This window comes from Dipodomys spectabilis, unplaced genomic scaffold (assembly GCF_019054845.1).
Source record: "Dipodomys spectabilis isolate Male_0828 unplaced genomic scaffold, ASM1905484v1 ptg000179l, whole genome shotgun sequence".
Lineage (NCBI taxonomy): Eukaryota > Metazoa > Chordata > Mammalia > Rodentia > Heteromyidae > Dipodomys > Dipodomys spectabilis.
In genome coordinates this window covers 4,367,004-4,380,470 of record NW_024870856.1, presented here as the reverse complement: position 1 = coordinate 4,380,470, position 13,467 = coordinate 4,367,004, and the positions used below count along the sequence as shown (strand labels likewise).

The 13,467-nt window shown below is 40.8% G+C and overlaps 1 protein-coding gene across 1 annotated transcript in view; it reads right to left on the bottom strand.

The window, feature by feature from the left end:
- The window catches only part of Dnah5 (dynein axonemal heavy chain 5), a 193,492-nt gene that overhangs the window by 11,187 nt on the left and 168,838 nt on the right, over positions 1–13,467 (bottom strand). Inside the window, exons 69-74 of the mRNA XM_042695192.1 lie at positions 10,774–11,019; positions 9,560–9,779; positions 7,853–8,058; positions 6,521–6,724; positions 4,245–4,460; positions 2,096–2,308 (exon numbers count right to left, since the gene is read on the bottom strand). Of these exons, the coding sequence (XP_042551126.1) occupies positions 2,096–2,308; positions 4,245–4,460; positions 6,521–6,724; positions 7,853–8,058; positions 9,560–9,779; positions 10,774–11,019 (1,305 nt within the window). The remainder of the gene's footprint in view (positions 1–2,095; positions 2,309–4,244; positions 4,461–6,520; positions 6,725–7,852; positions 8,059–9,559; positions 9,780–10,773; positions 11,020–13,467) is intronic.

Here is a 13,467-nt window from a genome sequence, read left to right as displayed (position 1 = left end):
AAGCCAGGATGGCTCATGCCTGCAATCTTAGCTACACTGAAGGTTGAGATCTGAGGATTATGATTTGAAAACAGCCAAGGCAAAAAACGTCCATGAAATGCTTGTTTCCAGTTAATGACCAAAAGCTAGAAGAGGAGCTGTGGCTCAAGTGTAGAGCTTCAGTCTTGAGAAAAAAAGCTAAGGGACAGAGCCCAAGCCCTGGATATACAATCTCTAGTACTGGCAAAAAAAAAAAAAAAACCATCACTAACAGTTCTATTCCCAACAAGTCTCATCTTCTTATTTATCCAAATAACCTGTACAGGAGCTGATTCACCCCAATTTCATCTCTGTATCTATCCCCAATCTGGTCCTCACAGAGCTGTTAAGAAATCTTTTGCTCATAAAACCATCCTCCACATACCAATCCTTCTATCATTCATCAATCCTTCTATCAAATAATCAAAATAATTTATTAAAGGTTCTAGGTCTCCATCACGTACCAGGTTATAATTTCAATAGATTAGAGATTAAACAGGAGTTTAATTCATATAAATGCATTCATGGAATCACCTAGATAAATCACCAAGATTTTTAAATAATCTGCTGTAGCTAGGCAGTGGTGTCCCTGTAATACTAGCTATTCAGGAGGCTGAGCTCTAAGAATCAGGGATCAAAGTCAACAGGGGCAAGAAAAACCATGAGAGCCTTATCTCTAATTAACCACCAAAAAGCTAGAGTAGAGCTATAGCTCAGGTAGTAGAGTGCTAGCTTTGAGCAAAAAGCCACAGGATCAACACACACACACATACACACACACACACACACACACACACACACACACACACACACACTATATATATATATATATATATATATATATATAATGTGATGTGAATATGCATATATATGTATACATATATGTATACATATATGTGTGTATATATTTTTTTCCTGTGGACTATAACTATAACCAGAGACAACCATAAAACTTTAATATACCCTGTGGACAATAACCATATAAGCTGTTCCCTAGTTATTTTTAATGAGGTAAACAAGTTATTTGGCTGAAAGCTTGTTGCGTTAGTATGCACTTTTATTTCCTCTCATTAAGGAGCAGAAATGGAAATCTAGGTCCCTATACCACATACTAAGTATGTGCATTCCCTCCCTGTATTGTTCTGCCTAATTTCATTTGTGGAACTTTCATTAAGATAGAACTAGCATGGATGTCCTTAGTGTTAATAGTAGCAGCATGGCTTGGCATCTGCAAATCAACAATTATAAAATTTTACTAAAACTTCAAGGTTCTCTGTATGAATAAATGAGGAATCAACCCTCAGATGACTACCGGGATCAGAAGGAAAGGAAGTAAGTCAGAACAGAGTTGAAGACGACAACAATGCCTACTTTTCCCAACCTTAGCAATTTAGACACACTGTGCACAATATTAGTAGCCATATCAGGTACACTGATTTCTAGTTTCTGCATAGCTTTTGGTATAATATTCTTTTTTTCCCCCCCCTTCAGTTGTGGGGTCTGAACTCTGGGCCTGAGCACTATCCTGAGCCACAGCGCCACTTCTGGCTTTTTCTGCTTTATGTGGTGCTAGGAATCGAACCCAGGGCCTCGTGCATGTAAGGCAAGCACTCTACCACTGAGCCACCTTCCCAGCCCTGGTATAATAATCTTGTATAATAAAAATTATTTTAATGTAGTATTCACATGCATCTAGACATAGTGTCCTCTATAGAATTTACATCATGGACTTTGGAGTCTAAGAGTCTAGGCTTAAATTCTGCTTCTTTCACGTCTTATAGATGTGATCTGGAAAAGATACAACCTTCCCCAAACACCTTTCCTGAAAAGCAAGGGCAGAATAATGCAAAATTGAAGTAAATCATGTGTAGAAATTGATTAGTAGAGTACCTGATGCACAGTTATAATTTTTTGTCTCACTGTCTATCTACAATAACAATGACCATGCCTCTAAAAGCATTAGTCACTAAGCAAAAGAAATGACTTAAGTAAATCATTCTTAAACACCCTCTGCTTCCAACTTAGAACTCCTAGTGACAATGAGTGTTTGCACAAATAAGAGCTGGGCCGCACTTACTTTTCTCCATCGCGCAGGGATTCTGGCATCAAACATGCAATCCAGTGCATCGCGCAGATTTTCACTCATGATAATCGTGCCGTCAATGGCGAGTTTTAGCTCCGTCAGGGTGCTGTGGACGAGGCTGAGGACCCGCTGCATTCTGTCTATCTCCTGCCGGAGGAAGATGCTCATTGGCTGGAAGGGGCCCATCTTCTGCAGCCTCTCTTTCACCTGCCACGAAAATGTTCAACACACGCTTTAAGAGCTTCTCCTGAACAGGTTCCAATTTTTACAGTCTCATCAGTCATGAGCTTCTTTTTTAAAGAGTATAAATAAATATCTGGTCTACCATCAGCCTAAATTTTCATACCATGTGGAAAACAACACATAGTCATTAGTTTAAGGAAGAAACTAAAATGCACAATGCTAACTAAATAGCAAATGTACTTACTAGGAAATATTCAATTACTAGCCGTCTGAGTACTTTTGAACGCATGCAGATACATACAGAAAACATGTACATTCACTCAACCATCCTGTTAGCTGTCTCAAAAACTCAGATTTCCAGCCAGGCCCCAGTGGCTCATGCCTATCGTCCTTGTTATTGGGAGACTGAGATTTCTGGGATTGTTGTTCAAAGGCCAGCCCAGGCAGAAAGAAGTCTGTGAGGCTCTTCTCACTGAAGAGCTAGATGCGATGGCACACATCTGCTATTCTAACTACCAGACAGTCTCACATAGGTGGTGTGCCCAAGCATTTTACCTAATAGGAAACAAAATTCTGCCTAAAAGAAATTACCAGCAAAAAGTCAGGGTTCATGATGCTGCTCAGTAGTAAGAGCCCTGGCTTAAGAAGCATAAAGCCCTGAGTTCAAACTCCAGTACTGCCAAAATAAAAAATGAACTGCTATTTTAAAAGCTTTTTTTCCTATCAAAGCAGTCATCCACCTACCCATCTATCCATCATGCATTTCAACTCTATAAACAGCCATTGAGGACCTGCTGTATAGGTTTGTTGCAGGCTGAGTTGCTTTCTCCTAAGATGGCCCTAACAAAATCAGCAAAGAAGAGTCTCTTCTAAATCTACTTGCCATGCTTGCTTATGTAATTATCACTTGATATTTAGACATTTAATTGCTTCATAAATATTTCAACTCTGATAGATGTAAATGACCTCTCTCATGATCCCATAATGAAGAGAGCTTATGAAAGCTGATGGCCATATTGATTTTTCCATGCAAGTGATCAGAGATGCCTCCAGAGAAGTTATTTCCTTACCCACAGGTCCTTGAGTTCAATCTGCAGTACTAGCAGCAAAATTCCCTGCTTATGGATTAGGATACCAAAGACAAAATGCTCCAGCATTCTTTTGAAAATTAGGTAGAAAAGGTCAATATACATACACACACACACACACACACACACACACACACACACACACAAAATCCTATAGCAACTGTGAGTCCTCAAGATCATGTGATTTATCTAGGTGGTCTCTAAAGACTGTAGACAAAACAAGATACCTGCTTTGTGACTCATCAAAACTTGCTGTGGTTTTTGTTTTTTCCCAAGCAATATTATTGGGGTAAATCTGCTCAAAATACTGACAATGTCTACAATATTAACTTACATAATTATAAAACCTACTTAGGAACTACTCACGTACCAAAATAACCAATATTTAAAAACAAATTGGATAAAGAACTACCAGAGGGTACTCAGATGGGTGTAGAATCCTTGGAATGAAGAAAGCTTGAATTTTAAGATGTGTGTTAAACTACACATGAGCTTGTGTGGATGCATGCACACACACACACACACACACACACACACACACACACACAGTTGACTCAAGAATGCACTGCTTTCCTATGACCAAATGAGCATATGAAGTACTTCAGGGAGCAGTGTGAGCAAAGAGATCATCAACCACACCACGCCCCTGTCATCGGGTAGCAGTTGTGGACATCCTGGTTATGTTTCTCAGCTGCTGATGTTTTGAAACAATGACACCAGGGGTTACAATTTTCTCTTTCTTGTTCAACCGCAAGTTTGGGCTCATTTGCTTAATTTCAGAAAATTATGTTTTGCCTCCTTCCTCCTTGCTTACTACCCCACAGGCAGACACCTCCACGGTGACCGAGGTCAGCCCGGATCCCGCCACTCACTTCGAACGGGCTGTAGTCTGCAGGCAGCTTCTCCAGCATGTCATCAGCCAGACGAGCCACCACCGCCTCCCTGGTCTCGTCCCCACCGCCAGCACTGTCCTTGGGTTGAATGCTCAGAATGGCGTCTAGCACGTCTTTGGCCAGTTTGCTCTGGTAGGTAATGTCAGCATTTGGGTGCAGTCCAAATACCTCAGGGCTGTCATAGGCCGGCAAGCTCTGGACACCAAATATTACAGATAAACAAAAACTGCGAACACAGACACCAGTAAAAATGATACAATCTCAGGAGATAAATATTATCTCACTAGGAAAAGCATTCACATCTATCTTAACTTCTGTCAAGCTGCAAACATTAAAGATTTCTCCAAAAAAATCAAAACTTAAACGTTACCTGGAGCTTTGTGGGGTAGCTCATGCCTACAGTCCCAACTATTCAGAGGCAGATAGGAGAAGGATGAGAGCTTGAGGCCAATCAGAACTTTCATGAGCTCCCCCCCCATCTCAGCCAATAACAGCTGAGGATGGTGTCACATTACTATCATCCCAGCTCAGAGGAAGAGAACTAGAAGGGCTGTCATTCAGGCTGTTCTAAGCATAAACACAAGAACCTATTTCAAAAAATACCTACAGTAAAAGGACTGGAATCATGGCACAAGGAGTGGAGCCTCTGCCTAGCCTGGAAAAATGTTACCATTAAGATGCATAAAATACACATATGGTTCACTCAGGCCTCTACACTGATCAAATGCAGAGATATTCTTGTGGATAATACATGAGATAGAAAAGGAATAGGGAATTGGTATTTTGTTTTCTGATAGTCTATTCTGAGCTAGTTTAAGTAAATGCAAACTTCATAGATACTACGCTTTTATATAACCAAGAAATGAGAGGCCCAAATAAGACCACAGGTTGGGAGTTGTGCTCTCCCAAGAAGGAAAGTAGAAAAGGAGAAATATTGCGAGAGAAACCAAGAAAAACAGTGAAAGAGGGTGAGAGAAAGTCGTAAACTTCCTCAGCTATTGATATATATTGCTATATATGAAATATCTTATCCTTAATTCAGTCACTGTCTTATTCATACTTTCTCTCCCTTCTTCTCTCTCCTTTCACTCCTTTTACATGATAGCTTTTTTATGAACTGCCTGAATTTCATTGTGAAATGGGGGTGTATATTAAAAATATGTGTACAGGCATGCATAAATTTATACCTTCTCAAGTGCTTTTTCTATTCTCTGATAATGATTTAAAGATACATACAATAGAGTGAGACAAATATATTTGTTGATCTGAATTAATAAAAGTGTAAAGGTGGTAATATATGATAAACTCATTATATTTATATATCAAAAACTATAAATATACTAATAAATTTAGCCCTTCAGGGCTGTTGGGATTCCATTTGTTCACTCTGAGATAAATCTTAGAGGCCAAAGAGACTGCTAAATCACAGTCCAATAACTTTAAGGTATAGAGACAGAAAATGAAGTTACTTTGAAAATCAAGGGTTATTTTTGTAGGTTTTTTGTTTGTTTTTTACAACATATTCCCACATCTTCTGTTTAAATCTACCTTATTCTTTCTTCCAGCAATGGTCCTCGACCAGGGGCAATCTTACTCCTCTGGGGCTTTTTAGCAATAGCTATAAACATTTTGGGACTTATAACAGGCTACAGCAATGATAGTGGTATCTTGTTGAGGCTTCTAAACACCCTACAATGCAAAAGACAGTTCCTTACAGCTAAGAACAATCTGGCCCTGACTGTCAATACTGCCAACATTAAGAAATTCTGTCTTGAAAGAAACACTTATACAAAGCAAGCTCCTGGACATCATATCTGATAGGTTAGCAATGGCCATCCCAGGATCAGACAAATGGGTTGGGAGAAGAAAAAATAGAGCAGGTTGAGTCTAGAAGCTGCCACTCGCCTTCTAGCAGTGGTGCCTGAGGTCTCGCAGGCAGAGCACTGATGACTTCTATAGTTTCCTATATCTGGTCCACATCATCTCCCCAAAGAATATTCTTCACTGAGGCATCAAGAGAGAAGGGAAATAGGGAAAGAATTCATACAACAGAGAGAGAGAGAGAGAGACAGAGACAGAGAGAGAGAGAGAGAGAGGTGAGTGATTCGATCATCAAGTAAACATGGAAATATTAAAAAATCCAGTTACAGCAAATGTTTATATATATATATCATCATTAGAAATTCATCTTCAGTGCTGTACATACTGTGTAAATAAATCTCACAACGGTGGAACATTCTTGACATGTCACAAACCTTGATGTACTGAAGATAGTTTTCCACTGTGCTGCATTTCGGAATGCTGTATCCTTGGTAAAAGCTGAAATCTGGCCCAAACATGTTTTCACTGAACCAAACCTTGGCAAATGTGTTCAGCAATCTCTTGTCATAGTTGTCAGTGACTCTCCCTCCGTACTGGATTTCTCCTATCATGTAGCGGACGGTGGTCCAGGAGACGCCCTGGGAAGGTTTAGAGGACAGTGACATGGGAGCGGGGGACCATCTCATCTTTGGTTTCCCTGCCACGGAGCATCACGTACACCCTGTCCCAGGTCTTCCAGTCAGCCTGTCTTTCTTCATCAGTGATATGAAGAATGCGGACACAAATTCAACCCAACAAAATGAAGAGCTACTCAAAGTACTCATGTTCACTATTTAAAATGAGACTTTCTTAAATGCATTCACATTTTTAATTCCCTAATATTAATATTTTAACATTGGCTGTTTGAAAATACTCAGTTCTTTGAAGAGCACGTACTCCTTAACCACAATCTAGACTCGTGGTTTTGGTTTTAAGAATTTCCTTTTTTGTGCTAGCACTGGGGCTTGAACCAAGGCACTGTCCTTGAGCTCTTTTGCACAAGGTAGGTACTCTACCACTTATGTTACAGCTCCACTTCTGGCATTTTGTGGTTAATTGGACATAAGATTCTCACAGATTTTTTGTACCCAGGCTGGCTTCAAACTGCAATCCTCAGATCTCAACCTCCTGAGTTGCTAGGATTATAAGAATAAATCACTAAATCGGGTACCAGTGGCTCACACCTGTAATCCTAGCTACTCAGGAGGCTGAGATCTGAGGATTGAGGTTCAAAGCCAGCCTGGGCAGAAAAGTCCATGAAATTCTTATCTCCAATTAGCCACCAGAAAACCACAAGTAGTGCCGTGGCTCAAGTGGTAGAGTGCTCGCCTGGAGCTGAAGAGCTCAAGTCAGCACCCAAGCCCAGAGTTCAAAACCCACCAACCAAAAAAAAAAAAATTGAATAAACCACCAACACCTGGTATTAGTTTTAAAATTTTAAAAACAATTTCTCTCCATTCCATGCTTCAGCCCTATTTTTAAAAAATCCTTCAAAGTTGTCTTTCATAGGATGTCAACTTAGGTTTAAGAAATAAAGTGATCATGGAAGCTTGTCTATTCTTTTTCCTTGAATCAAGAGACAAGTGTCTAGACACTTATCTCTGTGACTTAAAGACCCTTGAGCACAGCACAGCCTTGCATGACTCACTCCAAAGCCGAGTGGTCTTGAAAGCGTGTCCACCCACACCCCAGTCCCCAGCGTCCCTAGGCAGCACACACAGCGGCACCTTTTTGATATCCATGTCGTCTAAGTGGTTCTGGATGAACTGCACGGTGGCATTGAAGTCCGCCTGGTTAAACTCATAGGGGATATTCCACCCCAAGGGGCCAAACTTGCGCCTCTCCTGGACCGTGGAGTGCAGGAAGGCCACTGCGTACAGCATGGGCCTCCACTGGGCTCCAGGGCTAACATCCAGCAGGTCCTGGCTCACCCCTAGGTGGTCAATCAGATGAATAGACTTATTATCCCCCAGATGCTATCACTTTCTACTTCCTTTATAAGCAATTACTTTTGCAAATTTCTGGTATGAAAGTGCCCTGAATTTGACATTTTTATTCCGTTCACATAATAATTATAATTTAAGCTTTGCATATCCGTAGACCATTTCTCTCTGAGAAAGAAACATGTTTTTCTGACAAAACATTTTTATTTATCAGAAATGGGGAGGTCCTTGACCTGCAGACTAATGCAGAGAGGAAGGGTGGATGAATAAAGTCCTAGTAGTCAATGTACATAGGTGAAAAATAAAACCAGGAACTTAAGGGAATGGGTGAGGTTGGGACAGATGGTAAAAAATGGTGGAAGTGGTGACTTCGATTGAGATACAATGTATTCATAAACTCACCTGTTGAATTGAAATCCCTGTACAACTAAAGGTACAACCAGATGCTTTGTGAAGAACAGTTCCTAATGTGCTGACACGAGTATAAAACAGGGATGAGTAAAAATGACACTTAAGATAAATGTCATTATTATTATTATAGCTATTAGTAATGATTACTATATCATTATCTGAGACATAATTGAAGCCGACTATTAATTCAACAGTAATTAAATAAGGTATATAAGAACTAACTGCAATCCAAGTACATGTCCCAAATAATCACTGTTATGCATTTATTTATGTACTTAATTCTTTATCAGTATCCTCCCATTTGTCTTCTCCTAACACTACCATATTACACTGGTGAGAATTGATTCTAATTAGAGCCCCTCAAAAAAAAGTCTCCTGGCATATTTTTAACTTGAAATGTAATAATTACTTTGTTATTGTTAAGGACATTGCTTTAGTTATAATGTCTTCCACTTCTTGATGGATTTTACTGTTCCTGCTTTACATATGGGTGATTTCAGGGAGGAGCACCAGGCATGCAAGCAGGCTGTCAGCAGGAAAGAACAGAATCCATATATCTTACTCCAAGCTCCACGTTCTTTTCATGAGGGCCAGATATGACATTTATGCAACACAGAAAAAGCCAAGACCAAAGCACATGCCCAGATCCAGAGGTTATTTGCCCAGTTTGCTTGCTACCACCTCATTTTGAATTTGGCTGATGTTCTCACAGGTAGCTCTAATGTAAGTGAAGTTGGATGTGATTGCAGCTCACTCTCCTATTGGCAAGGCTCCGGTATTTATTTCATTACGAAGCCGACAGGCCATAAAACTGTCCATTTTTTCATGTTCACTTAAGAAGGCCACTGTCTAGCTGGTGAACAGCCCAGACTCCAAAAGGATAATATCAGGAAAAGATAACCTCAGAAGGCATGGGATGATGAGCCGGATTCATGAATCATGCCTGCATCCACTCCCCACGCATGGGAGAAGATGCTCACTGCCCCCAGCAGCTAAGAAGAGTTCGACTCGCTAATTCCACTTCACTAATTAATTTACGTGCAAAATCTTGTCTGGACTCCACAGCATCCCTGGACTCACCGCCATACGTTGTTTTCAGTCCTGCCCGGAGGCCCTGTGGAGGCTCATTGGCAAATTTAATGGACATCTGAAGAAGCGCGATGGGGAACTGCTTATGCCCCTCGGTGGTCATCCACAGGCGGAACGCGCTGTGCACAGACTCCGTCTCTGTGACTGTGTCCATGAGCTCATCCAGGAAGTCAAGACCCAGGTGGCAGTTCTGCAGAAGTGCCCATCCTCCCTAAGCCAACAACAAGAAATGGAATTAAATTATTTTGTGCTGCACCCAGATATTCCAATGATGACTTTCTTTCAAAATTAAATAATTGAAATGTACAGAATCACTAGTCGCTTTGATTTAATCTGGGTCACATTGAAGGCTACAGCAATGTTTAATTGAGCTGCTATCGGGGTTTGTTGCTGATTTCATTCCTTGTATTTGTCTCATGGTATACAACCATGCCAATTGTAGTAGTAACCAAAGTAAAAATGTAAGAGGAGACAACGGAAATTCCAAGGAATGGTGACTGGCTGAAAACATCCAGGTAGATCAGCTTCCATTCTAAAGTTCACTAAACTACAATAAAAGGGATGGTTTAAAGTCATGACTCCTATGCATAAAGAGAATGAGGATGAAAATATGGTAGCATTTAAAACAGATTCAATAGAGAGGAATACAGGCAAAGCTGAGATGTAACCTGATTTATATCCATAACTCCCCAAGACGCTCAAGAACAAACAGCAGCAGGTTCCTCTGGAAGTGAGGGAAAAAGTTAAGACAATTGAAAGTGCCACCCCTAACATGTCCCTGCTTCCCCTAATGGAAGATGGAAAGTTGAATTTCTATAGAGGACCGAACGGATGGGGTCTAGACTGAAGAAAGCTGCGTGCGAAGAGGCTTTATCAATTGAATTTAGATACCTGCTACCTATCTTCTCCTCCTCCTGCATTCTCAGAATACTGGGAACCAAGAATAGACGTCTAGAATGGAAGACTTTTTACATGGAAATCTGATCACTCTAAGAAACAAATAAGTCACATCTTTTGCAAAAAAAAAAAAAAGTATATTTTGTGTGTGCCTAGAAGATCTTTCGTATAAAGCAACTCAGGCAGACTTTGAGTCATGTAATAATGATTTCCCCATTACCTAACCTATGGAATATTTTAAATAAAACCATCTATCACGTCCACATCATAATCTCGAAGTGTTTGTGAAACTCGATATTTAGCCTTACATTTGCCATGGTTTGCTGCAAGAGCTTTCGAGCGTGGACCTCCTGGCCCTGGCCCATGGACACATAACGCGTTTCTATTTTTAATCTCTTCCCCAAAGCAATGATGGAATCGGTGGGGTCCGAGCCCATGGACAAGAGACAGATGAGTGGCGTCCGTGGGTCAGATTCCTCCCAAGTCTTTTCCAAATCCAGGATCACGCCCTCTGCATACTTTTCACCCATGGAATCCATGATGTACTTGCGGGCCTGCCAAGAACAGTCCAGAAGTCAGCAAAATGAGTTCCAATTCCTTCCGGCATGCAAGGCAACGTGCTCGCCAAGTGTTTCTAAGATGTCCCTTGCAATATCCTAACTCTGCCAGGGAACTAGGATAGACACTTCTTTTCCTTGTTTGGTCTGCTGTCTGTTTCTATGCTCATTTTATAGATGGGGGACATATGACTTATCAAGAGAAACCATAGAGCTAAAGGCTCAGAACCCAAACTGCCGAATGATTTTTAATTTTTAACCCCTAATCTTTCTTCTCATTGTCATCATCACTTACATTTTTTGTTCAACCTTTCGCTGTTAATTTTGTCATCTAAATGAAACCCTTGTCCACAGGATTAATTACTTCATCAACTCTATTAACCACCATTAAAATCATCTCTACTAACAATACAGTCCTTTTTCAGGCAAGGGAAAGAGGTATTTTTCAAGGAGCAGTATTTTCAGGATGACGCTGATTCACTGCTCTCTCTCTGAGATATGATGGATGCTCCCAAATATTTTCCTTCAATTCCCAGGTCTTCTCCCAGGGGGTTAAAAAATCCAGATTCTCTCGTTAGATGAATCATTCTCCCAAAACAAACAGGGATTTCACTAAACACAACATTCCGAAAGGCCACAAAGAGACTCCCCAATTATTTCCTAAAGAAGAATAAAAAGTAGTTAGGGAGAGCTAAAATCCCTGAAGGAGAGGTACTTTGGATGCACCTGAGCTCAAGGGGAGGGAGGCTTGTTAAATCGTTACCTTTGACTTAAAAGCATTATCCAGAGTTAGATGTGGCCACTATATCACATCTCATCCTCCTATTGAATATGTTGTTCTCCAACCTCAAAATGTTTGTTACTCTGCGCTCGCACACACACATTTGGTATGTTCCTCTCTCCTATCTTCCTTTCTACAGGTGAGACTGGAGGAGCAGTGACCGTAGCTTACCAACGTAGCTTACCAGCACCTGCTGTCCTGGTAAGAGATGGGAACTGGGCGGCAGCTGAGTCTACACTATTGAATATCAAGTTGTCCTGCTTCCTGACTCCCCCTGCTATGTGGATACTCCCTCCAACAGGGAGATATCTGAGTTTATTACTCAGATGAGAGGGTAAAAGGTTTCTTTCACGTATTATGTTACAAAGGTGACATTGAAGTATAATGTTGATGAACCCTGTAAAAGTATACCAGAGGAGACCTATTTATGAAAAGAGCCTGAGCTATTATTTGGACTCAGTAGCTTTATCTAGGCCACAAAGTCAGCTAGGCGAGTCACAATGGTAAGAAGCATGAAGTGGACACACATGCAGGAATTGTGGAGCAGGAAAGAGCAAATCACCTCCCGACAACCACAGAACATCCAGGATGACGCCTGAGCCAGTATGAACTGGTATGGGCCGGCCAGGCTTCTGCAACACTTCTCAAACACAGTGAGACTAAAGGAACATACTCTTAGGAGAGGAACACAAAGGCACAGTGCTTAGGTGGCTCAGATCAAATAAAATAATATTTACCAAGATGAGCCCCAGAAAATGGAAACACTGGGTTTTTTTCGTTGTTGTTTTCTTTTTGTCTTTTTGTTTATCTGTCTTTGGGAGGGTAAGAGGAGGACACAGAAATGGAGGGAATAATGGTAAACAAATGCAGCAATGGTACTCACTGGACACTATGTTGAAAATGAACTATGCAATGTGTGGGTGCAAATGGCAGGGAAAATTTGGGAGAGAGAGAGAGGGAAGGGGTGACATCGTCCAAAAAGAAATGAACTCATTACATGACTTATGAAACTGCAACCCCTCTGTATACCATCTTTAAAAAACAGTAAAATAAATAAATAAAAATTTTAAAAAGTATGCCAAAGAAGAATTTTTCCTTTACTTAAAATTTAACTTTCTCTTGAATGACTGTAAATAATCTATATTAAACGAATAAGTGACAGCTTGTTGATTTTTTTTAACAAAAAGCTACCTCTTATAGAGGTAATTCTTTCCTCAATTCTAAAACCCATCTGGTCCCAATTAAGCAGAATAAAACTTTGAGAAAGAGAAAGAAGTAGTCTAAGAGCCTTTTCACCTGCACTGCCCTCCTTTGTGCAGATTCTTCAGGACACCAACTGTGTGGGGTGAGACGCCCTGTGACCCCCAGCCCGCCTACCACCAGACAGATAACTGTTTCCTGACATGGATGCTGACATTAAGCCAAGCTGCAGAGACGCAGTGATGCACAGCCTATAGCTGAATTGGGAGAATGGGGACTGAGTGTGTCCATGTCAGAGATCCTCCATTATGTTTCCCATGAATTTGTCTGCTAGCAAAGCACAAAAGGATTCCAAAGCGAGAACAGAACCGTCAGAGGACAGAACCTATCTCTAGATGAGCCTCTAGACCTTGTTTAGCACTTGGGTGTTATTCTAAGGGCTGTAGCCACTGCTGGACTTGTAG